This window comes from Pseudorasbora parva, chromosome 4, assembly GCF_024679245.1.
Source record: "Pseudorasbora parva isolate DD20220531a chromosome 4, ASM2467924v1, whole genome shotgun sequence".
Classification (NCBI taxonomy): domain Eukaryota; kingdom Metazoa; phylum Chordata; class Actinopteri; order Cypriniformes; family Gobionidae; genus Pseudorasbora; species Pseudorasbora parva.
Window position 1 is genome coordinate 38732027 of NC_090175.1, and position 27165 is coordinate 38759191.

Sequence of the window (27165 nt, forward strand, 5' to 3'; positions counted from 1 at the left end):
CACTGTTTTTGCTAACAATTGATATTTTTTAACAATTATATAAGCCTATCAAATGTACATTCAATTATATGGGCCTATGAAAATGAATATAAAGTGTTTTAATTTAACCTACAAAATTATCTGTTCAACATTACAAAATTACATTACAAAACAAAAGTTTCAGGTCAAGTAGGCCTAACACTTTTTTTTTGAGGGGGGGGGGGTAATATTTTGACAGTAAATAAATGTATAATGTAACCAAAGATTTCTGTTTCAAATAAATATGGTTCTTTGAAACTTTCCATTCATCAAATAAACCATAAAAATACACAGCTCTTTTCAAAATTGGTAAGAAATGTGTCTTGAGCACCAAATCAGCATATTAGAATAATTTCTGAAGACTAAAGTAATCAAACAACAGCATCCTTGCTGAACGCTAGTGTATAAAATACCATTATGTTCATTAATACAATTGAAAGGGGATTCTGAAATCCACTGCCACGTCAATATACCTGTAGGCTATATTATCCTACTTAAATTCATAATCAAAGCCTTAAAGGGTTAATTCATCCAAAAATTATATTTATGTCATTAATGACTCACCCTAATGTCGTTCCACACCCATAAGACGTTCATCTTCGGAACACAGTTTAAGATATTTTATATTTAGTCCGACAGCATATCTAAGGATCTCACACTGTATCTCATAAAGATTCAAACGGTCATGAATAACCATATTGATTCATGATTTGGATCGCATGCCAAACTGCCAAACTGCTGAAATCATGTGACATTGGCGATCTGAATCAATACGCTGATTCATCATAACCGTTTGAATCCTTATTTGAGGTTTGAAAATAAACGCGGAAGAGAAGACAATGCTGAATAAAGTCGTAGTTTTTGCTATTTTTGGAACAAAATGTATTTTCGATGCTTTAAAAGATTCTAATTAAGTAACTGATATCACATATGGGCTACTTTGATTATTATTTTTTTTTAGCTTTTTGGACATGGACAATATAGTGTGCCTACACTATAGATACACTGTCGGACTAATCTGTGCGAAATGAATGGAGGTCTTACGGTTGTGGAACGACAATGAGTCATTAATGACATAAATTTCATTTTTGGGTGAACTAACCCTTTAATCAATATTTATCTGCCTATATTGTTATAATGATTCTTTCCAGTTATGAGTTTACTTAATCAATAGTCATTTAATTTATTATATTTTATTAATTTCATATTTCCTTTTACTGAAACACTAAATAATTAAGATGAATGTTGTGTGATGAATATGTTTTGGGAAACTTTCTGGTCAGAACTGGAGCTTAATCAGCTCCAACCTTGGAGAGTCTGTGTATCTGCTCCAGACCTGGAAGGTCACTACAGGCCTACTTCCAGGGTGAAACCTTCAACATGTGACACGTGTATGAAAAAAGTACATCTGATTTACTGACAATCTGTGGAAATTTACCATGATGGTTAATTTTCTCTGAGCCAATCAGAATCATCCACCTTGCAGTAATGACGTGGATAGACCTTGAAAGCGGTATAACTGTTGGGACAATTGTACGATAGGCAGGGCGACGAGAAGAGGAGAGAGGGAGCGCAGCCTACAAACTCCTTGTGAGACTTGAAGCAGGCTCCTGCTGATGAAACTGCAAACTTTTTTTTTTTTTTTAATTCTTTAATTAATTGCATTCCTAACTCTTGGTCTTCATTTTTCACTACTGGTCTCGGGTCATAAACTGTTAACCCCTAACACTATTATGAGATGTTGTTATTGTATATGTATCTACATGAAACTTTTTTTTTCCTCAATTGTTTACACACAAATACTTGTGACAAAATGACCACAACATGTAACTCATGAACCAACCCCCTGAACCAATTCTGCTAAACTACACTCACAATTTCTACACTCAAAAAACACACTTTTTTTTCAAAACACTACACACAATTATCTGCAATTGGCAAAATTTTCATGCACTAATTCTCTTGTAAGGAACACATTGTCATTCAAAAATATGCACACTGACTCTTCACATGGGTAAAAACCTGTCACACATTTTTACAATTAGCAAACTGAGCTTTAGCATAAAAGGGCAACAGTTTTAGTCAACAGTCAAGGGCAACAGTCTTTTTTTACTGTAACTGTAAGTCAATTATTCTGTTGTTTTGTATGTAGACCACTGTATGTGCAACTTTGAGTTGGTTGGGATGTACACTGTGTTTTCCACTGAGCACATCAGTGTTCAACTGGTTCTTATAAATGTCTATTATATGATGATTTGTTTGTATCATTCAAAAACAAAATACCATTTTGAGAAGAAATAACATTGTTTTGAATGTAAAGTATATTTTTGCAGGAGAATTTAGGGGTTTTGCCCATTGTGTATGTGTTTTTCTATTTGTGTGTAGAGTTCTGAGAGTATGAGGCATGCTTTCAGAAAATGTGTGTAAACAATCTGATTTTTTTTTTTTAAATTTAAATTTTATAATTTGAATTATAAAAAATAAAATGGACAATTCTTGTTTTTTTATGAAATATTGCAGTATATTTATTATTATTTTTTTTAATCTGTGCACATAATCTCTTCTCTTCTCTTATGTCGTGTTTACTGGCGCATGAGTTCACAGCAATACCAAACCACAATGATCCAATCAATTGCTGATGGATAATATATAGTCATCTTCTGTTTCATGCTGACTCTCTAAATAATAACTTTGAGAGAACCTTGCCAGAATATTAGGGAAGTTCTGAGAATGATCTCTTGTGTCTAACACAGTTCTGAAATTTCAGCAAAGCAGAATTAATAGGCTATTTCTAAGATGGTGTCACGTAATTTCCTTAATTGTGCAAAAATGTTACCACAAATGCAATAATAAATGTTTACAGGCAATTTTCTTGCAATGTTGGTAATATGTTACCAAGTAGTCTACATAATTCTATGGGGTTTAATACAAATATTGATATAACATTCTATATTTATTATATTATTATGTTTATTAAATTATTTGGAGAGAAGCTGCAACAAATTCAAAATTACTTTTAATGCAGCTGGTTGAGCGACTATGATGATATAGGCTACACCCTAGCCTACCCATCACACAAAACTTTCTGCATTTTTACATTTTCAAAAAAACTAATTCTGTAAGACTTGGTTCCTTATGGGACCTAAATTAGGTCTGCATAGGTGACACCGAGTCTGTGTACATTCAAGTTAAAGTTGAAGTCCCCATACCGTGATAGGAAAAGTGTGTGTGTGTGTGTGTGTGTGTGTGTGTGTGTGTGTGTGTGTGTGTGTGTGTGTGTGTGTGACCCAAGACTCTCAGTGATGTGTACTGCAATCATCCATTTCATTATTTACACTCAGTCGACCGAAAGCCGACAACCAATTAATAGATGATGCGCAAGATGAACGGTGAGAAAAGCAACGGCATTTCAGTGTTTACTACAATCTGCAACATATCACGTCATGTAGCGACGTGGCTCTCATCTGTTAATTCAACCACACGAATGTACGAATCCTACTATACTAAAGGCTCCCCTCATTACTATTAATTACTGGATGTTATGGTCGCCCTTGCTGATTTGACGAAATGTAGACGTACTTACCTCATGAATAATAAGTAGTCTACGTAATTGGACGCCCCAGAAAGGATGCAAAACAACGTCAGCGCAAGCTAATTACAATTCATGAACCAATCCTTCCCCATAGTAACATTCCTAATTTTGCTTCCCTGATCCTTATCAACACACAGACGGAACATCAGCCGGAGCTGCGGTCCATTGCCAAACCCCAGTGTAACTTACACAACGGAGCATTTGCACTTGATTTGGCCTGTGCGACCGTACTCTCGGGGGTCAATATTCACATAGGTCCTCCTGGTTTGAAGCGAATGTTTTAAATCTCTCCGAGTGAGTTGTCGAAGTCATTGGTAAGACATCTGTTTTCCAAAATATTGTATTTTCCATCGGGGTTAACTTTTTTATTTGGTGTCTGCATATTCAATTGCTGTTATTGTGCTATTCCTCCATCCTCCCCGAAGACTGAATATTAGCATAGGCTACAACAAACTATTTTAATCAAGAATATTTTAGTTATCATATGATGTGGAAATTGTATCTTTGTTTATTTTAGGCCAGCTTTATTACTTCAACGATCACATTTTGTCTTTATAAGTGGTTTATCCATGTTTAGTGTTTATAGACAGTATTATTCAAGTTAACCGGTTAACGTTAAGTGTAAAGTTATCGAAAAGGAAGCAACAAAACAGAACCAAGCTTGGAAAAAACGCAGCTGATTTTCGTGTTATTTGCTTTGAGTAAGCGTCGTTCTTCTCTGAAGCCCGGCTTGGGTTTCCTTTAATTTGTTTACAGTTTCAGTAATGCTTACGTTCACTTATACACACCAAACAAAAGCGTCAAGTTTTAAGAGTTTGTGTAGATAGTGTTGAGCTAGGACATGTCTGCTCTGACAAATAAATATATCCAGGAATGACCTATTATTTTATTTTATTGTATTTTTATTTTATTTTATTTATTTATGTTTTAACTGTAGTACTCGATTGGTGGGAATTGTCTCACTCATACAATGGGGGTCTAGTTAAACGCTGTTAAAAGCTATTTGACATGTCAAGCGCCCATATTATATATATATATATATATATATATATATATATATATATATATATATATATATATATTTATTTAAGACATGTTATTATTTAATTGTAATCCAGTGTCATTTGCATGTGCAAATTTATTGTATAATATATAATAATTAGATAATTAATTAGATAATTATATATATAATTCACACACACCCACACACACAGTGAGGAAAATAAGTATTTGAACAACCTGCTATTTTGCAAGTTCTCCCCCTTGGAAATCATGGAGGGGTCTGAAATTGTCATCGTAGGTGCACGTAGAGACATCATCTAAAGAATAATAATCCAGAAATCACAATGTATGATTTTTGAAACTATTTATTTGTATGATACAGCTGCAAATAAGTATTTGAACACCTGAGAAAATCAATGTTAATATTTGGTACAGTAGCCTTTGTTTGCAATTACAGAGGTCAAACATTTCCTGTAGTTTTTCACCAGGTTTGCACACACTGCAGGAGGGATTTTGGCCCACTCCTCCACACAGATGTTCTCTAGATCTGTCAGGTTTCTGGCCTGTCACTGAGAAACACAGAGTTTGAGCTCCCTCTAAATATTCTCTATTGGGTTTAGGTCTGGATCTGGCTAGGCCACGCCAGAACCTTGATATGCTTCTTACAGAGCCACTCCTTGGTTATCCTGGCTGTGTGCTTTGGGTCAATTTCCATGTTGGAAGACCCAGCCTTGACCCATCTTCAATGCTCTAACTGAAGGAAGATGTTCCCAAAAATCTTTCAATACATGGACCCAGTCATCCTCTCCTTAATACAGTGCAGTCGCCCTGTCCCATGTGCAGGAAAACACCCCCAAAGCAAGATGCTACCACCCCATGCTTCACAGTAGGGATGATGTTCTTGGGATGGTACTTATCATTCTTCTTCCTCCAAACACGTTTAGTGGACTTATGACCAGAAAGTTCTATTTTGGTCTCATCTGAACACATGACTTTCTCCCATGACTCCTCTGGATCATCCAAATGGTCATTGGCAAACTTAAGATGGGCCTGGACATGTGCTGGTTTAAGCAGGGGAACCTTCCTTGCCATGCATGATTTCAAACCATGACGTCTTAGTGTATTACCAACAGTAACCTTGGGAACGGTGGTCCCAGCTCTTTTCAGGTCATTGACCAGCTCCTCCCGTGTAGTTCTGGGCTGATTTCTCTCCTTTCTTAGGATTACTGAGACCGCATGAGGTGAGATCTTGCATGGAGCCCCAGTCCGAGGGATTTTGACAGTCATGTTTAACTTGTTTCATTTACTAATGATTGCTCCAACAGTGGACCTTTTTTCACCAATGCTGCTTGGCAATTTCCCCGTAGCTAGGGCTGGTCGATTCCGAAATTTTTGGAATCGATTCAGATTCCAATTCCTGTTTCCAGAGTCGATTCCAAGAATCGATTCCGCACTGTTGTTTTCGATTCCTTTTCGATTCTTCTTTTTTTAACAAAATCGATGGAGGAACCTAGTTCCAGAGTGACCGCAGGATACAAGGATGTAGAAAGTATCCTTCTCCGAAACTTTATTTGTAAAATGATGATACATTTCCATAACTCTGATGAATTTTAAATGATGGATTCTCCTGAAATGGCCCATATAGCCAAGAAGTAAATGCGATTTAGCCTAATAAATAAAAAGGATAGCACATTATTCATGGATGTGCATTTATTGCATGTTTAAAACTACATGACATGTCTAAAATGCATGTAAACAGTTAAGTTAAATGACTACGTTCAAATAAGTGCTTTTGCACAGAATGTACGAGGCAAAATAACCACAATATTAACAAAAACAATAATATAAGAGTTTATTTGTCAATCAGATGCGCGAGCAAGTTGCGTTCATATAGCAACATTATAGGCTACTCGGTCATTAAGCTGTACTCTAGGCGCATTTTCTTTCTGTTATCAATGGATTAAAGAAAATAAAAGAAAATAGAAAATTAAAATAAGACCCTCACATCTGCATCTGTAACGCCCGTTTCACACATACTCCGTCTGCAGTGCGTGCGTGTTTTTTTCAGTACCCATGTTAACGGATGACAGCTTTCACACTGCACGCGGATGCGGTCCGTCAGTCCGTTCCAGGAGCGTTGCGTCTGCAGCAGTGAAGCCCCGTTCACACCGCCAGCGATTTTGTCACTGCATGTCGCCAGCGCCAGAGATTCATGTCGCTAGTGGGCGTTCCCACTACGGGTTGCATATAAACGTCATTAAATATATTTGTACTATAGTACCGTTTTTATTACTAGTGTTTTGCAGAACAGAGCAAGTTATTAGAATACATACACACTGTACTGTAATAGGTAGACCATATTGCATGCAGTTTAGTCAAAACTTACTTTATTTCCCCACAATCCCAGACACGTTTTTCCATGCATCATTTTTTAAATGTGTCTCTGTATGTAGGCAACACAGAGACATATTATAAAGAACAGGGGGCTTGCTAAAAGCTAATATCAACAACTCCTCCGGACACCGCAGTAGCAGCAGTAAAGCAGACGGATCACGTGCACTCCACTGACTTCACTCCTATTGGTTGTCGCTCGCGAAAATCGCTTCTCGTTTGCATAAAGTTGAAATTTCTGAACTTTTGTCGCGTGTCTCGTGTCGCTTGACACGCCCACATTCTGTCGCCAACGATCACTGTCGCTCGTGTCGCCGGAAGTCATCACGAACATTTAATACCATAAAAATAAGTAGTTAGAATTCCGTTCTAGTGACGTCATCACACAATGACGCTGAATTGCTTTATTTTTAACTCGTTATTTGAAACTAACTGTTCAAAAGAACCTTTTGCAAAAATTAAATAGACTTCCAATCATTATTAGTAAGCGAGAGACAAGTGAATAAAGAGGAGTCGATTCTCCGCGATGGAATCGATTCCAAAACGTTGGAATCGACTCTCGATTCCCAACGCCTTGGAATCGAGGAATCGATTCTTTTTGGAATCGATTCCCAGCCCTACCCGTAGCCCTTTCCAGTCTTGTGGAGGTGTAAAATTTTGTCTCTAGTGTCTTTGGACAGTTCTTTGGTCTTGGCCACGTTAGTAGTTGGATTCTTACTGATTGTATGGGGTAGACAGGTGTCTTTATGCAGCTAACGACCTCAAACAGGTGCATCTAATTTAGGATAATAAATGGAGTGGAGGTGGACATTTTAAAGGCAGACTGACAGGTCTTTGAGAGTCAGAATTCTAGCTGATAGACTGGTGTTCAACAACTTATTTGCAGCTGTATCATAAAAATAAATAGTTAAAAAATCATATATTGTGATTTCTGGATTTTTTTTTTTTTGATTATGTCTCTCAAAGTGGACATGTACCTACGATGAAAATTTCAGACCACTCCATGATTTCTAAGTGGGAGAACTTGCAAAATAGCAGGGTGTTCAAATACTTATTTTCCTCACATATATATAAATGTGTGTGTGTGTGTTTGTTACTCTAATGGCATTCTCATTAAATATAATTACGAAATACGAAACGATATGAAACAAGATTAAAAAAAAATCTAGGAGAAATTTTGAGAAACAATTTTAAACTATTATTCAAACACATTTTTATACAGATGCACTTTCCCTTATAACAAATTATGGATATTAGATGAAGCATAAGGAAGAGAATGTTTGCGTAGCCTAATATAAAAAATTTCTATAGCCTACTTGACAGTATTTTCTCTCTCCTGAAGATTTGTGTCAAAGAAGCCAGTCTCAATTGTTGTGATTGTTGCATACAATCGTGTGATTCATTGGCTAAAAAAAGAAAAGAAAGCAAAACTAAAGAAATAAACAAACTGAAGATGACTGACTGATAACATTGCTTTTTTTTCAAGGTTAAATGTCGCAATATATCGTTACCGTGAATTAGTTTGTCAACGACAACCGTGGTGTGAAAAATCTTGTATCGTGACTGCCCTATAGTTTAACAGAAATAAACTACCATTGATTTGGGTTCATTTGGATTTCAAATGTGAGTCGTCATGACATCCTATATAATCCTTCTCATGCATGTGAAGCCTTTCTAATTCACCACTCCCATGTAGTTTTGAGATAAATGTCTCTGTGTGTTTAAAATAATTTATTATTATTATTATTATAGAATGTGTGTAAATTCTGTCTTATTCAGGAGAGTATGGCAGAGGGAGGTTATGACCCCTGTGAGTGCATCTGCTCTCATGAACATGCCATGAGGAGACTTATCAACCTGGTGAGTTCTCCATCCTCCTCTGTTCCGGATCAGCATTTTCAATTAAGTTCTTTATTTCATTAACAAAACTAATATTAACAAAACAATACATACTTAACTAGTGTGCCTACTCAGGATCTACTATTAGAAATTGATCAGGTGAATTTTATATTATTGATACCTTGATCTGTGTGAAAGAAAAGTGAGCAGCTGGTATTAAGACGCACCCTGTCCTTAAATGGGATTCTTTATTTTCTTGGTACAAAAAGATACGCTACTAAATGTTTGGAATAATTGTTTTTTTAATGGTTTTGAAAGACGTCTCTTATGCTCACCAAGGCTGTATTCATTTGATGAAAATGACAGTAAAAACAGTAATATTGTGAAATAGTAATACAATTTAAAATAAAGGCGTTCTATTTTTAATTATTTAAAATGTAATTTATTCCTGTGACGACAGCTGTATTTTCAGCAGGCATTACTCCAGTCTTCAGTGTCACATGATCCTTCAGAAATCATTCTTAGATGCTTTTTGGCACATTTCTTATGATCAATTTAGAAAACAGTTTGTGCTGCTTAATATTTTGGGGGAAACTGTCATACACTACCATTCAGAAGTTTAGAGTAAGAAAAGGAAAGAAAATACATTAAAAATACATTTATAGCACCGATAATAATCAATGATTAGTACCGACTCAGCATATTAGAATGATTTCTAAAGCATCATTTAACACTGATGACTGGAGTAATCCTGCTGAAAATTCCACTTTGCCATCACAGGAATAAATTACATTAAAAATATATTAAAATATAAAACAGTTATTTTATAATAAATTATAATAATAATTATAATAAGATTTCAAAGTATTACTGTTTTTTATTATTAAACAAATGCAGTCTTGGTGAGAATAAGAGACGGCTTTCAAATTATTATAATTATTTCCGAGCACATAGTTTATATTTTTTAGTATATATTTCTTATATGAACACAAAAACAGAAGTTTCATAACTTGAGTATTCCCGTAAACAACATCTAAACTGGCTTTGCAATTAAACTGCAGTTACAAAAGTTTAATCATATATTCAAGTCTTCCACATAACATTAGTGTATATTGTTCTTTGGATTATATAGCCATACAATTGTAATGTAGGAATTTTTATAATAGAGAGTGAGTTATAAGTGAATGAATTTAACAGTTGCTAATAAAGCTATGATACTAATTAATCATTGCAAACATTTTTGTTTTGTAACAAATCTAACAAGGCTTGTAATTTTAAGAGATTTAGTGCCAATGTGATAACGGAACAAACTTAAGATTCAGACCAACCTAATCTAGGCAGTTTCTTGTCTTTATTGAAAATACATTTAGATAAAAAAAACCGAAAGAAAATGGATATCTTTTTAAAATGACGAAAGGTATCTAATAATGTTGGTGTTGTAGTATGAATGAATGACCAATAGAGGGCGCTAGTGATTTTGATTTAGCCAAGAAATAACACTTAAGATTCAACTACAGGTCCTTCTCAAAAAATTAGCATATGTGATAAAAGTTCATTATTTTCCATAATGTAATGATAAAAATTACTCTTTCATATATTTTAGATTCATTGCACACCAACTGAAATATTTCAGGTCTTTTATTGTTTTAATACTGATGATTTTGGCATACAGCTCATGAAAAGCCCAAATTCTCCAAAAATTAGCATATTTCATCCGACCAATAAAAGAAAAGTGTTTTTAATACAAAAAAAGTCAACCTTCAAATAATTATGTTCAGTTACGCACTCAATACTTGGTCGGGAATCCTTTTGCAGAAATGACTGCTTCAATGCGGCGTGGCATGGAGGCGATCAGCCTGTGGCACTGCTGAGGTGTTATGGAGGCCCAGGATGCTTCGATAGCGGCCTTAAGCTCATCCAGAGTGTTGGGTCTTGCGTCTCTCAACTTTCTCTTCACAATATCCCACAGATTCTCTATGGGGTTCAGGTCAGGAGAGTTGGCAGGCCAATTGAGCACAGTAATACCATGGTCAGTAAACCATTTACCAGTGGTTTTGGCAGGTTTTGAGCAGGTGCCAGGTCCTGCTAAAAATCAATCTTTTTAGCAGATGGAAGCATGAAGTGCTCCAAAAGTCTCCTGATAGCTAGCTGCATTGACCCTGACCTTGATAAAACACAGTGGACCAACACCAGCAGCTGACATGGCACCCCAGACCATCACTGACTGTGGGTACTTGACACTGGACTTCAGGCATTTTGGCATTTCCTTCTCCCTAGTCTTCCTCCAGACTCTGGCACCTTGATTTCCGAATGACATGCAAAATTTGCTTTCATCCGAAAAAAGTACTTTGGACCACTGAGCAACAGTCCAGTGCTGCTTCTCTGTAGCCCAAAAGTGGCTTGACCTGGGGAATGCGGCACCTGTAGCCCATTTCCTGCACACGCCTGTGCACGGTGGCTCTGGATGTTTCTACTCCAGACTCAGTCCACTGCTTCCGCAGGTCCCCCAAGGTCTGGAATCGGTCCTTCTCCACAATCTTCCTCAGGGTCCGCTCACCTCTTCTCATTGTGCAGCGTTTTTTGCTACACTTTTTCCTTCCTACAGACTTCCCACTGAGGTGCCTTGATACAGCACTCTGGGAACAGCCTATTTGTTCAGAAATGTCTTTCTGTGTCTTACCCTCTCGCTTGAGGGTGTCAATGATGGCCTTCTGAACAGCAGTCGGGTCGGCAGTCTTACCCATGATTGCGGTTTTGAGTAATGAACCAGGCTGGGAGTTTTTAAAAGCCTCAGGAATCTTTTGCAGGTGTTTAGAGTTAATTAGTTGATTCAGATGATTAGGTTAATAGCTCGTTTAGAGAACCTTTTCATAATATGCTAATTTTTGAGATTTGAGAATTTGGGGTTTTCATGAGCTGTATGCCAAAATCATCAGTATTAAAACAATAAAAGACCTGAAATATTTCAGTTGGTGTGCAATGAATCTAAAATATATGAAAGTTTAATTTTTATCATTACATTATGGAAAATAATGAACTTTTATCACATATGCTAATTTTTTGAGAAGGACCTGTATTTGTAGAGGAAACGTTTGAACAAATATGATGTAATAATATAATATAAATATCATATGCATGGAACTGGCTTCTTTAAAAGGATACACAGTTCAATTTCTTTTCAATTATTGTTTTATGAATGTAATGTAGAAGCAAAAATGTTGTCCTCCTTCAAAGCATAATTCCACAGCCATACAAAATGCTGTAATTTCATCCATATAGTATGTTTTTTGTTTGGCCTGTTTGATAAAATATTGTCTTTGTGATTCCTTTCCAAGCTGAGACAGTCCCAGTCCTATTGCACAGACTCAGAGTGCCTTCAGGAGAGTAAGTCTGTCTGTCCAAATGTAGCACATGCTGTGTGTTATTTATTTATTTTTAAATTGAGCTTTGTATGTACGCAGTGCCAGGCCCCAACTCCTCCTCAGTAGAAGGGGATATCACTCTGCCCATGATTATTATGGGATGGCTAGTTTTAGCTCTCGTGCTCTTTCTGTTCCGCCCAGCCAGTTTGAGGGGCTCTTCAACCAGCAGCAAGCCTTCCAGTCCCCATGGCGTAAGTCATGCCAGATAAACTCCCTCAAATCATTAATGAATGAGCTTTATAATGATTAAACTGTCTCACTGATCACTTATAACTAAGCAGCAATCAAACACAATGACCTCCACATTATAATGGTAATCAGAAAGTGTAGCAAAGGATACATCCTTCCTTAAAGTATTATTTAACCCCAAAATGAAAATTCTGTCATTTAAAGGGTTAGTTCACCCAAAAATAAAATTTCTTTCATTAATGACTCACCCCAATGTTGTTCCACACCCGTAAGACCTCTGTTCATCCTCTGAACACAGTTTAAGATATTTTAGATTTAGTCCGAGGGCCTTTCTGTCCTTTGAATGTAAGTGTATGCCCACTTGCTGTCCACGTCCAGAAGGTAAAGAAAACATCAAAGTAGTCCATATGTGACATCAGTTGGTTAGTTACTCTTTTGAAGTGTCGACAATACATTTTGGTCCAAAAATAACAAAATACGACTTTATTCAGCATTGTCTTCTCTTCCGTGTTCCTCAAATAAAGAATCAAACGGTCATGAATCATGATTTGGATCCCGTGTCAAACTGGCAAACTGCTGAAATCACGTGGCGATATGAATCACGAATCAATCTGCTGATTCACGACCGCTTGAATCTTTATTTGAGGTTTGAAAACAAACGCGGAAGAGAAGTCAATGCTGAATAAAGTCGTATTTTTTGTTATTTTTGGACCAAAATGTATTGTCGACTCTTCAAAAGAGTCTAACTAACCAACTGATGTCACATATGGACTACTTTGATGTTTTCTTTACCTTCTGGACGTGGACAGCAAGTGGGCATACACTTACATTCAAAGGACAGAAAGGCCTCGGACTAAATCTAAAATATCTTAAACTGTGTTCCGAGGATGAACAGAGGTCTTACGGGTGTGGAACGACATTGAGGTGAGTCATTAATGAAAGAAATTTCATTTTTGGGTGAACTAACCCTTTAATTACTCACCATCATGTCGTTCCAAACCCGTAAGACCTTCGTTCATCTTCAGATCACAAATGAAAATCCAATAGCTTTTGATGAAATCCGATAGCTCTCTGTCCTCTCTATAGACAGCTATTTAATTAACACTTTTAAGGTCTAGAAAGGTAAAGATGTTGTTAAAGTAGTCCATGTGACTCCAGTGGTTCAACCTTAATTTTACAAAGCGACAAGGATAACTTTTTGTGCTCAAAAACAAAAACAAAAAAAATTTACTTTATTCAACAATTTCTTTCTAGCCTGTGTCTCCTACGCAATTTCTGTCGTGTGCAGTGCAGTGCTTTCAAGTTCTTGTCGCTTCGTAGAATTAAGGTTCAACCCCTGGAGTCACATGGACTATTTTAACAACGTCTTTACCTTTCTGGAACTTAAAAGTGTTAATTAAATAGCTGTCTATGGAGGGGTCAGAGAGCACTCAAGATATTTTTGTAAAAATCTAATTTGTGTTCTGAAGATCAATTAAGTTCTTATGGGTTTGGAACGAGGGTGAGTAATTAATGACAGAGTATTCATTTTTGGGTGATGTAAACCCTTTTACTAGATTTTAACCATCAGTATATCATATAATGTGTATTATGGGCTGCATTAACTGAATCATTTAATTAATACTGTTAATTTACATTATTGTAATTTCCTTGAATTGTAATTCTTGTTGTCATTTAGATGGATTTTTTTCTTTTTATTTAGAATCATGGCAGAGAGCCACCAGCACCTCCAGTGGACTAGAGGTTTAACCCTGCAAAAAAAATTGATCTTTTAATCCAGCTTCAACCTGATCAGCTACTGTGACCAGTATCACTTGTCATTTTCCTTAATCATCAGTCAGTATTTCTGATTTCAAATTATTTAGTCGAATATCGAGAGGGTAATCTATACTGACGCTTGGATAACAAGGTGTTTCCACAATCCAAATTTTTCAAAAGAGGAAGCAAAAAAAGAAAGTTGTCCAAGTGTTGAAAATGCTGAATTATTAGTCTGATGATTTTCAGGTTTATACATCTCAGTCTTCAATTTAATACTTCTTCTATTTTTATTATAAAGCCTTATTAGATATTTAGCAAGTTGTTAAAATGACATGAACACCTACATAATGACACTTACCCTGGATCAGCCTGAATATAAAGTGCAATCTAGAGTAAAGGTTACCTAGTTATCGAGTGTCGTCAAGAGATTTGGGTTATTTTCAAGTCGAATGAGGTAGAGAGAATAATATTTCTTATCCTTTGGTAGCTTGTACATTCCAAAGCTATGACGACTTCCCAGACATGATGTTATTGGTCCATGTTGACTCTGCTTTGGGTCATTCTGAATACAGATGTACTTGAAATGATTCACAGATTTGGGGTTGATCAAGACCACTTCTTAAAAGTCAAAATGTTGTGTGAAATGGGCGTTTTCCTGTATTTGCTTGGCTTTTATTACTGTAGTCATGGCTGTGTGAATGTTGTCATGGTCTGAGATCTGTTGACCAAACAGGGGAGGTGATCTAAAGCAGACATCTCCACCCTAAAGACTCTGACAGTCTATTTATCCTTCATGTGTAAAAATTGTTAGTGCAACTGTATAGACCATTATAAACTGTTCATTATGTAGCTATACTTATATGTAGCTAGAACAGTCAGGCAAATGGTTTGGGGAATCTGCCAAATTTCAATGAAAAGCTAAAAATTAAAAAAAGATATTCCCTTTTAGCAATAGCTTAAAGGCGAATATACCAACTGTAGCACTTTGGTTTTGGCACCTTTACATTTTTGTACAGAAGGTGAAGCTCCAGAAAAACACCAAAGATCGGATGTTAATCTGCTCCATTTCAAGTGTGGTGTAACTTCCTGGGAAACTTTTCTGTCTCTTCAGTTCTGTGAAAATGTTAGAATGTCTTAAATTAATTTGTTTAATTAGACAGACTTATGATTTCTGGAAGGTTCATTTGAGGTGGTGGTGTGGATTTCAGGGCATGTAAATAGAATTTTGTCTATGTACACTGTTCTAATGAAACTGCTCTATATGAAAGGGCTTGATCTATGCACTTTTGGGTACTTAAAATAAACATTGAACATTAGCATCACATTTTGTCTTTCTTTTGTCTAATGTGGGTATGGGACTATTTACTGGTGGTGGTTAGTGTCTTTATAGCAATGTGTGACTAACGTTAGTCTCAAGAGTAATTCCTGCGTCAGATAGATCCATAGAAGAAAGACCACTAATGTGCCTTTGAAATGACGTCAACGAGACTTACAAGTCACTGATTGGCTGATGCTGAAACGTCGCCGTTATCTACACGTGTGTTTTACTGTAATTTATATTTATGTCAAATGGCAAGTGCTAGAATTCAACATGGTCATGTTTTTATTGAGGAGCTTGCAAACTTATATTTAAACAGTAAAAAGAAACTATGAGATCTATGACATTTAATTTGTTTGGTTCAACGTTAAATCACAGGCAAACTTGCGCTTGGTCAAGTTAACGAGGCTCTTAATTTGAAAAGACTTGCCCCGGAAGCAAACGCCCCTTTCAAAAGTGTTTACGTTGCTATCCTCCTCCTAGTGGGTGTGTACTTTTTTTTTTTTACAGTCTATGGTGTGTACGCGTGAATGTGTGTCTGTGTGTGTGTGTGTTCTTCGTGAGTTTATGTATGAAGGATATAATAGTTTTATTCATTCGGGAACAAGGCACCTCAGACGGAGCAACTTTTACCTGCATACTGTCCTGAGTAACACAGAGGAGTGTTTGAACTGAAGAATTTCACTGTGAGACAAGGTAAGTCTGTGTTATAGCCTTTTATTTTATTTTTTTTTATTTCAAAAAGTCTAAAATTGTTCTTATTGAGCTAATTGAATTTAAAGTTGTGTTTTAGGGATTGAAGTTATAATACAGAATCTGAACTGATCATATTCTATACATGTATGATTGAACTGATGTAAAAGTTGACATTTTACATGATAAAAGCATCAACTGCCAACATCTAATCCATCTATAAAACTTTTTGTGAAACAATTGTGTTCACTTTTATCTTTCATTTTATTATTCTAGTTCTTATTGTTAGTTAATTAGTAAACATTAATTACGATTAACGGTTCGTTTGAGTCGAATCTTTTCAATGAATCTGTAGTTGACCGTTTCGTAAAACAGCTGATTTATTGTCGAATCGGGTTGAATCAGTCTGAGCGACTGTCGAGTCAGCCCGCTAAACAGAGAATGTGAATAAAATGGTTAGTTCACCCAAAAATGAAAATTAGCCTATGGTTTACGAATCTTCAAGTCATCCTAAGTGTATATAACGGTCTTCTTTCTGACGAATAAAATCGGAGTTATATAAAAAAGTCCTGGCTAATCCAAGCTTTATATGGCAGTGAATTGTTGCTTCGTTTATGAAGTCCATAAAATTGCATTTATCCATCATATAACTGCTCCTGGGGTTAATAGAGGCCTTCTGAAGCAAAGTGATACGTTTGTGTAAGAAAAATATCCATATTTAAAACTTTGTAGACTAAAATAATTAACTTAAGGCAGATTTCCGTACGCATCGAATGCGCATTGACGAATGCAGAATCGCAAAGGATAAATGTTATGCCACTTCGCTTCAGAAGGCCTTTATTAATCCCCCAGAGCTGTGTGGAGCAGTTATATGATAGATAGATGTACTTTTATGGACTTCATAATCAAGGCAACAATTCAGTGCTATTATAAAGCTTGGATTAGCCAGATTTTTATTTATTTATTATAACTCCATTTGTATTAATCGGAAAGATTAATGAAATGTAACAAACTAGACAGAATTGATTTTAGGATTGTGATTAATTTATTATAAATGAACTGAATTGGATTTTGGGACGAACTGTTCGAAAGAACCTAATGTCACAAAAGAGCCAGACTTCTTATTGCCACTCAATAAACCCCGGGGTTAGTAATATAATACTAATGACCACCTCATGATCTCCCGGGTCCCTACTGAAGAGGATCAGCTGTATTCGGCTGGTTAATTCACCAGCCATATAGGCCATTTCCATTCACAATTATCATACATTCTGTCGCATGCCATTTATGACCACAAACTGTCACTTTGTTTCAATCCATCTGTCTCTCTTCTCAGATGTTTCAGATTAAAAAGATTTGCTGTATAGGCGCTGGGTATGTTGGTGGTCCGACATGTAGTGTCATTGCCAGCATGTGTCCCGAGATCACAGTAACTGTGGTGGATGTTAATGAATCCCGAATCAAAGCCTGGAACTCTGATACTCTGCCCATCTATGAGGTAACAACGTAAAATGAATAATAGGTTTTACCGTTTAACTGTCACCCCCCTTGTAAGCATAGATCTGAACTTAAATTGTTGTAATTCACGAATGCCTTGGGATACAGACCTTCGAATACCTTCGAATTTTAACACATTACCAAGGCTTATATTAATTACTATATATATATATTTATATATATATATATATATATATATATATATATATATATATATATATATATATATATATATATATATATATACAAATAATTTCCTCAAAAATTTTAAGGAAATCAAAGCCACATGTCTAACCAAATTGTGCTTCAAATTTGAAGAATTGAGCCTGCTAAAACAATTTACCGTTTCCATGGTAACACAATGTCCAATTTCAAAAATACCTAATTTATTATGGAGAAGTTTTCTTTCTTCTGCTGAACACAAAATAAATGATTGAGAAGAATATAGGTAGCTAAAGAGTTAATGGGCCACATTGTCTTACATTTTATGTAAATGGGCCCATTAGCTGTTTGGTAACTGACATTCTTCAGAATACCATCTTTTGTGTTCAGCAGAAGAAAGAAAATCATAAATGTTGAAACGACTTGAGGGTGAGTAAATGATGGCAGACTTTTTTTGTGTCAACAATTTTGTAATGAGAAATATTTGTTGCGTGAGTCCTAAAATGTGTCACTTTTTCTTGCTGTTGTAGCCGGGTCTGAATGAAGTGGTGTTGTCTTGTCGTGGGAAGAACCTTTTCTTTTCCACAGACATCGACTCTGCCATTAAAGAGGCTGATCTGGTCTTTATTTCTGTGAGTCCAACAAACTATTTTAATGTGGTTGTGCATATAGGTCTGTACACTGACCATAATATCTTTCTCTCTCCTCAGGTAAACACCCCAACAAAGACGTACGGTATGGGAAAAGGTCGTGCTGCTGACCTGAAGTTTATTGAGGCGTGTGCACGGCGCATTGTGGAGGTGTCGGACGGGTATAAAATCGTTACGGAGAAGAGCACAGTGCCAGTCCGTGCAGCTGAGAGCATCCGCAGGATATTTGATGCAAACACAAAACCCAGCCTCAACTTACAGGTGTATTTGTGTGAATGTTTAAATATTCCTGTGCTAATATAGTGGGACATTTTGTTTTATTACATTTTGTATAAATGTATATGCGGTTTTCAATCATCTTTTTTGCTTTTTTTGCAGTGTAATATATGTTGTCAAGTATGAGTATTCACTGTAATCATTCACATCAAACTGATCAATATAGAAATTTCGGCTCCACTTTATATTAGATGGCCTAAGGTACTATGTACTTACATAAAAAAAAAAAAAAATACAATGTACTTACTGTGTTCAAATTGTATTGCAAAGCACTTTTGTTGATACTGAGGTGGGATATGGGTAGAGTTAGGGACCGGTGTGGTGGTATGGGTCAGTTTGAGGGTAGGGTTAGGTGTAAGGGAAGTGTCAACAGTGTAATTACAAATATAACTACTGAAATTAATTACAGACGTAATTACATGCAGGTATTTTTAAAATGTAAGTACAATGTAAAAACATGTATGTACACAATAAGTGCATTGTATCAAACGATTAATTACAATGTTAGTACATAGTAGTTAAGGCCACCTAATATAAAGTGGGTCCGAAATTTCTTTAAAAAAAAGATGCTGTTCATCAAAGAATCCAGGGAAAAATATCAGTGTCCACAAAAATCACTCAGCACAGCTGTTTTCAACACTGATAATAAGAAAAGAAATGTATATATAATGTGTGTGTGTGTGTGTGTGTGTGTGTGCACTCAAAGAGCATCACTCAATGAGGGTATTAAATAGTTAAAGGAAATTGTTTCTAATTGTGTCACAAATTACGTTTACATAATCAGTAATGTTGTAAAATATGCTCCTACATCAGTTTGACAGTTTTACTGCCCATCATCTACTTTTAAATATAATCAGGATTAGGAAAGGGATATTCTACAAAGTTTTTGCCTTTCTTAAGTGAACTTCTAAAATAACTGGGTGTGTGGACCTTTGGGAATTTTTCACCGTTTATTCTGTTCTGTGTAAATTAACAACCTTTTTCCTGCCTTTAATTACAGGTTCTATCTAACCCAGAGTTCCTTGCGGAGGGTACAGCAGTGAAGGACCTGAAGGACCCAGATCGTGTCCTGATTGGTGGAGATGAGACTCCAGAGGGCCAAAGGGCTATCAGTGCTCTCTGTGCAGTTTATGAGAACTGGGTCCCCAAATCACGCATAATCACCACCAACACCTGGTCCTCTGAACTTTCCAAACTGGTATGTAAATGTAAGCTGTATAAGTAGGGTGTGTTCATGCTTTTAGTGCGATTTCTCTTGGTTCTTTTGGTCTGGACCAAAAAAGGCAATGATACATTTAGCCCTGGTTCACTTGGCATTCACAATAAAAAAAATTAACACAGAACCTAAAGATGCAAAATAACAATAAAAACTACTTTTATGACCTAGATTTTGTGGTTGAACTTACCGAACATCAAAAACAATGCTTTATTTTTACCAGCATAAAAAATATGTATAGGATCCTCGTAAAAAATAAATATATACTAAAATGTATTTGATTGAAATGCCCTATATTGCTAAAAGTACTGAGACACCCCTCCAAATCATTGAATTCACTGCAAGCTATTGGTAACAACAGCAACTCAACTATGAAGTGGTAGGAGACACAGAACGGGGTCAGCGCATGCTGAGGTGCACAGTAGTCACAATAGTTAGAGACCTTCAAAATTTGTGTGGCCTTCAGATTATCTTAAGAACTGTGCGTAAAGAGTTTCATGGAATGGGTTTCGATGTCCGAGCAGCAGCATCCAAATGCAATGCAAGGCGTCAGATGCAGTGGTATAAAGCACGGCGCCATTGGACTCTGAGCAGTGGAGTCATGTTCTCTCGAGTGACAAATCGTGCTTATCTGTCTGGCAATTCGATGGATGAGTCTGGGTTTGGCCATTGCCAGGAGAATGGCACTTGTCTGACTGTATTGTGCCAGGTGTAAAGTTTGGTGGAGGGGGGGTTAAAGTGTGGGGTCGTTTTTCAGGGGTTGGGCTTGGCCCCTTAGTTTCAAGTGAAAGGAACTCTAAATGATTCCGCATACCAAGAAAGTTTGTACAATTTCATGCTCCCAACGTTGTGGGAACAGTTTGGAGATGGCCCTTCCTGTTCCAGCATGACTGCGCACCAGTGCACGAAGCAAGGTCCATAAATTCATGGATGAGTGAGTTTGGTGTGGAGGAATTTGACTGGCCGGTACAGAGTCCTGACCTCAACCCAATAGAACACCTTTGGGATAAATTAGAGCAAAGACTGAAGAGCTGAGGCTTGAAGCTGCCAACACAATATCAACCTATAATATGCCATAAAGACACACATCCCAAAACTTTTGACATTTAGGGTGTAGATTTATTTTATGTTAAGTATACTTGGCATAAAGATATGCTTAAGCATATTTAATTGTGCTAAAGTGGAACTACTGCAAGTATAGTATACTTTAGGTACACTTTAAATATCTTGCATTTAAAGACTGATATTATACAGTGATCATACTATCCTTACTAATAGTGAATGATATTCAAACGCATTTTAGGCTTAATATTAACGTATTTCCAAGTTAATGGAATATTGAACAGACGACAGGGTTTTACCTCAGCACTCCTCCTCTCCATCTTGCACTCATAGCAGACTAACAGTTGGAGGGGAGGGGTTACGCATTAAGCTAAATGAAATAATTTTATTTTAAATACATTTTGGTATAGGTTTTTTTCACTAGAGGATTCAAAGAACCATGAATTCCTCTGTTACACACATAAACGAAGATCTGCTGCAAAGAGACACAGTTCCGACGCCTGTATCGGACTATAATGGACAAAATCGACTGTGGCGAGAAAGATGAGTTTGTTTGGACCTTTTCAGGGTTCTCTGTCCGCTTGTTTGGTGTGCACCAAGGGTCAAACTTTTTCAAGGTTTTTTAACATTTTAATCACACCAGAGTTGTTTTAATATAACCACTCCGCCAAGTGTGAACACACTTTTAATGATAAGTGAGTTAAATTGTTGTGTTAAACTCATTCAATTAAGCATATGTATGTTTTAGGCAGCGAATGCATTCCTGGCTCAGCGCATCAGTAGTATTAACTCCATCTCTGCCCTGTGTGAATCCACTGGTGCTGATGTTGAGGAGGTGGCCAGAGCCATCGGAATGGATCAGCGCATTGGGAGCAAGTTCCTCAAAGCCAGCGTGGGTCAGTGCGTTTGTTTAACCCCCATCTTAATTGAACATTATTGGTACTTTTTTGCTTTGTAAAAGTGTTCAAAATGATATAATAGAATGAGATTAAGAGTTTTGCTACAATTGATTAAATATGTATCTTTCTGTATCAGGTTTTGGAGGAAGTTGTTTTCAGAAGGATGTGCTAAATTTGGTGTATCTGTGTGAGGCACTGAATCTCCCAGAGGTTGCTTCATACTGGCAACAGGTGAACTTCAATTTATTTAAAGAAATTCATTTTTTTTTATTCAGCAAGGTTGCATTAAATTGATCAAGTTACAGTATAGGTCCATGAGATCCAATGTCCTGCATACTTCAGCTCCAACCCTAATCAAACACACCTGAACAAGCTAATAAAGGTCTTCAGGAGTACTAAAAGGTTATAGACTGGTGAGTTTGATCAAGGTTGGAGCTAAAAGGTGTGTTAATGCTCGTCATAATTACCCTAACAATTCTTAACTGTAAAAAGCCTACACTTGTGTATTGAACTTGCAGCGTGAAACTCGTAATTTTCTGAGAGCTACGACTTTTACCTCCTGACCACTGCACATTTGTTTGACTCTATGTGGCGATGTGCAGACCAATGAGTGTATGACATCAAAGTACCGTGAGAATGAATCGAAAGCATACAGTTTTGTTTACGTAACACGGTGCACAGCAAAACTCTTCAGGAAAGTGGATCTCGAGGACCAAAGTTGAGAACCCATTAAAGGCATTTATAATGTTACACAAGATTTCCATTACAAATAAATGCTATTCTTTTAAACTTATACTTATCAAATAATCACAAAGATCTGTTTCAACAAATTTCTTAATAAGAAGAAATCTTTATTTGTGCACCAAATTAGGATATTAGAATGATTTCTGAAGGATCATGTGACTGATGACTGGAGGAATGGCTGCTGAAAATGCAGCTTTGCCATGTTAATTGAAAACAATTTTAAATTGTAATTTTTCACAATAATTATGTTCAAATAAATGATATTATAAGACATATTGATATAAGAGTATAATATATTTATATAAAGGTATAAGAGACATATTTTAAAAAGCATTTAAACTCATACCAACCTCAAACCGATGAAGTGTATTCTAAGTTCTGATGAACTTTTATACAATAACTAATGTATTTCTGTATGTGCAGGTGATAGACATGAACGAATATCAGAGAAAGAGATTTGCCTGTCGGATCATCGACTCCCTGTTTAACACCGTTACTGGGAAGAAAATCGCTTTGTTAGGTTTCTCCTTCAAAAAGGACACTGGAGACACCAGGTACATGCAGGGACACTTTGAACCAGTCATTTTAATTTATGACAGCTTTATCACATATTTATATGCAAGAAGGCAAAAGCTGTATCTTTCTCTTTTACCTACAAAACAGACGGGCTGTAAGATGTCAGAGCATGAGTTAATCATAAACTCTGTGTGTTGGTGACACAATTTTCTTGGTTTGAACTATCTCCTATTTAAAAACACCAATGCACATGTTACACATGCCCATCCTACCCATGACCTTTATCTAGAGTCATTGAGAGCAAGTCATGCCTCTGCATGTGTATTGTCTCAGAAGCATGACTCTGCTGATTTTTTTTTTTTTTTAAGTTAGGAGAAACACAGGCTTTGTGACATCCATTTAATAATACAGTTGGCTCCAAAAGTCTATTAGCAAAAAACGAATTTAGTTTTACCCCATAGGTCGGTAGGTCGTGACAAATGACTTTGAGCGATGAGCGAGTCGTTGAATTATTCATTTAGTTCTTTCATAATACAATGATTCATTTAGCAGTGAAAAATGGCTAATGTGTTGTTCAGAGATGTGCTACAGTTCATTTATTCTGTTTGGAAGTATTTTCTCTGGTAGCTTAAAATAGGCAAATCAAATAGTGCTATTTCTTTCTGAATGTTAAATTCTCTATGTCTTCTCAAACAATAAATCTCCAACTGTTGAGTTAGGTTTTAATGCATGTCTCTGTCTTTTGGACACCACTGTGATTATAGTATAACAGATTCATCAAAATGACTGAAAAAAATAGCTGCAATTTTATATTTATAGTGTTTGGTGAATACCTTTGCCCAAAATAACTTTCTGTGCATTTTTTGCTACTATTCTCTACAAATTTGCCTATAGAATAATAATAAGTCTCTCAATTGGGAGTCTTGCATTGTAAATCTGGCCTGTGTTTACTTGTGTTTTAGAGAGTCATCCAGTATCTACATCTCTAAGTATCTGATGGACGAAGGGGCCAAGCTCCATATTTATGACCCTAAAGTGCTAAAGGAGCAGATAATCCAGGACTTGTCTCAACCCAGCATCTCTGGAGACAACCCTGAGAGAGGTATGTGTGTTGAGCAGATAAAACTGTGCTTTAGGTCTCTTTGAATGATAGGAGGGAAAGACAGACCTGTGTAATGCTGAATCTCATTTAGGGATTGTCTAGGAATGTGGGACAAAGTTTATTGTGTCTGTGTTTCTGTCTAATTTGGCATGACTCTCATTCTGTCTGTAGTGTCTGATCTTGTAACAGTGACGTTAGACCCCTACGAAGCGTGTGAAAGTGCACATGCCCTCGTCATCTGCACGGAGTGGGACATGTTTAAGGTACATGGCGCACACACACATACACACAAACACTTTTGTGACACCACTCTGCAACCCATGTTGTTTAAATCATTCCAAATAGGTGTCGGTCATTTGTGCCTTAGCAATGCATTAATTTCCAGTTTTTGTGTTTTCTTCAAATTTGAATATGTTAATGTATAAATGTAAAAACATTTCTAAAACAAAATTATATTTTAAATAATAATTTTAGAATAAATACTAAATTAGACATTTAAATGTAAATATTATAGATGCAAATTAATAAATGTTTGGTTTATATATTTATACATTTTAGAAATGTAAATGTTCATTATACTAATTTGTTTTGTATAAGAATAGTTTTTGAATAAATTCAAAATTAGACAACTAAATGCAAGTATATTATTATAAATTAATAAATGTTTGGTTTATGTATTTTTATGGTTTAATTTAGAAGTGTAAAATTTTATATTGCTACATTTTTATTATTTTAAAATGTATACACAATTAGAAATGTAAATATAACATTATAAGTTTAAATACATTTTTTTTTGGTCCATTCAAAAATAAATCATTATTGGCAATTATTTATATATATATATATATATATATATATATATATATATATATATATATATATATATATATATATATATATATATATAATATATATATATATAAAATATGGTACTTAAAAATACCATGGTATGTCCAAAAACAATTCCATGGTACATAGTGATACTTATTTTATTTATGATTTAAGTATTACATGTTTTTATTTTTAGGATCTGGATTATGAGAAAATATATCACAAGATGTTGAAACCAGCATTTATCTTTGATGGACGACGTGTCCTGGACCATCTGCACACCCAACTACAGAACTTTGGCTTTCAGGTCAGTAGTTATTTGTGGACCCACCTCCCTGACTTATATTATTCACTTCATTATGGGTATCATCAAGGGTAATTTGTGGGTGAGACATGTCCCTTTGAGGGTGAGACACCACTTTTTGAAACATCTCAAAAGTCTTTTTGAAACATCTCAACTTATTATTGATGTATCTAAAAAAAAAAAACAGTTCACTAGCAGAGTATTAAGAGTCATTCATTTGTGTTAAATAAGAGGCGATCTGGTGCTGGAATGTGCTGTTTTTGAATTCATGCTGAGTACTGAGGAAGTGCAAAGCACCAGTGTTCTCTTGGTGCTCGTGCACATTCTTTACACAGACGAATGCTTCTACCACTTTAACGCTGTTCCGGACACTCGCTATTCGTTGTGGGGAAGTCACAAAACAAAAATCAAACATGCCTCTCCACTCTTAATATACAATTATTTATGAACATCTTTGGTTTTAACGAGGGCAGATTAGAACCCCGAACCTCTGGCATGCTTAACAAAAATTCACTCACCAGACATTACAGCACACAAGAATTCAAGAGGTTCGACATATTTATTCACTGACGTGAGGCAGAAACTATTGCATCAAACAGGAGTACGATATCAATAAATTAAACTTGTAAACTTTTGCAATTGATTTCTGGACATCGGAATGTAATTTTTTTTTGTGTGAATTTGTAATTGTTCACATGGTTTAATATTTTGCATAGATTGAGACCATTGGAAAGAAGGTAACGACCCGAATCCCTTTCACACCATCTGGAGGAGTTCCACGAATCAATGAACCACCCATCAAGAAAGCCAAGGCCTAAGACACTGATTCATACACACACACACACACACATACATGCATGTGCACTTTACATTGATTAAAGTATTTTGCTCAGAAAACCAAAGTAATTTGTGCCGGTTTCTTAAAAGCTATGGACCGTTTGTAAAAATGCATGTGCTCGGTGTGTTGAACTGTGTTCAGGATGTTTTTTGGAGTTTTATCTCATATCAGTTTGCAAAAATGCAGGGTGACAATGTTTTGAACACATTATCATACATGTCTTAGTGTCTTTGATATTTTTTAATGTTCTCATGTGTGTGCCATTTTTCAAAATTGTTGAAACAGTAGATATATTTACTGTGCTCAACTGGTGTCAATGCATTTCAGTGTCCCACTACCGGTTAAAAAAATTATTATTGTTTATGGTTATCAGTGTTAGACATTTTTGTGGCAAAACTACCTACTAATTTGAGAGTGATGTCTGAGGGAGAAGCAACAAGAGGAAGGGCAACTTTGATATTAGGACCAACAAAAAAACATTTGCCCTAAATTTGGCATGTGATACCACTGGCAAATAGCTGTTTTTGTTATTAATTTTTTGATATTGGTGGACCTGCAATGTGTATTGGATATTGTAGAGTCACAACTGTATCTTTTATAAAATCATCTCTTACTGTACAGGTTTGTAATAGTCATGACCAATGATTACAAAAAATATATATTTCTTAAATATGGACCAATAAAAGAACCACATTGTCTATTCATTTCACAGGCTTAACTATGAAAGACAACCATGGCTGAAATAAAAAAGGACAATGTGTATTTTGACAAGTTTGTATTTAATATATTCTGTTTACAGTGAGGAAAATAAGTATTTGAACATTGCTATTTTGCAAGTTCTCCCAC

At 35.9% G+C, this 27165-nt stretch overlaps 2 protein-coding genes across 2 annotated transcripts; both read left to right on the forward strand.

The window, feature by feature from the left end:
• Positions 1–3678: 3678 nt before the first annotated feature.
• On the forward strand, positions 3679–15533 carry smim14 (small integral membrane protein 14). The gene is made up of 5 exons (XM_067442750.1): positions 3679–3924; positions 8783–8863; positions 12178–12226; positions 12304–12455; positions 14156–15533. Exons 2-5 carry the CDS (start codon positions 8789–8791, stop codon positions 14192–14194), a joined length of 315 nt encoding a protein of 104 aa, XP_067298851.1. The 5' UTR covers positions 3679–3924; positions 8783–8788; the 3' UTR covers positions 14195–15533.
• Positions 15534–16023: 490 nt separating this feature from the next.
• Positions 16024–27090, forward strand: ugdh (UDP-glucose 6-dehydrogenase). Its single transcript, XM_067441701.1, has 12 exons — positions 16024–16225; positions 17559–17720; positions 18412–18513; positions 18592–18792; positions 19808–20005; positions 21834–21981; positions 22121–22215; positions 23152–23282; positions 24207–24346; positions 24518–24609; positions 25374–25484; positions 26198–27090. Exons 2-12 carry the CDS (start codon positions 17559–17561, stop codon positions 26297–26299), a joined length of 1482 nt encoding a protein of 493 aa, XP_067297802.1. The 5' UTR covers positions 16024–16225; the 3' UTR covers positions 26300–27090.
• The last annotated feature ends 75 nt before the right edge of the window (positions 27091–27165 follow it).

Coding starts and splice junctions, on each gene's coding strand:
- smim14 (XM_067442750.1), top strand. CDS start 8,789: ATGGCAGAGGGAGGTTATGACCCCTGTGAGTGCATCTGCTCTCATGAA. Junction 12,227..12,303: donor CTCAGAGTGCCTTCAGGAGA/GTAAGTCTGTCT, acceptor GTATGTACGCAG/TGCCAGGCCCCAACTCCTCC. Junction 12,456..14,155: donor AGCCTTCCAGTCCCCATGGC/GTAAGTCATGCC, acceptor CTTTTTATTTAG/AATCATGGCAGAGAGCCACC.
- ugdh (XM_067441701.1), top strand. CDS start 17,559: ATGTTTCAGATTAAAAAGATTTGCTGTATAGGCGCTGGGTATGTTGGT. Junction 18,514..18,591: donor CTGATCTGGTCTTTATTTCT/GTGAGTCCAACA, acceptor CTCTCTCCTCAG/GTAAACACCCCAACAAAGAC. Junction 24,347..24,517: donor TGGAGACAACCCTGAGAGAG/GTATGTGTGTTG, acceptor TTCTGTCTGTAG/TGTCTGATCTTGTAACAGTG.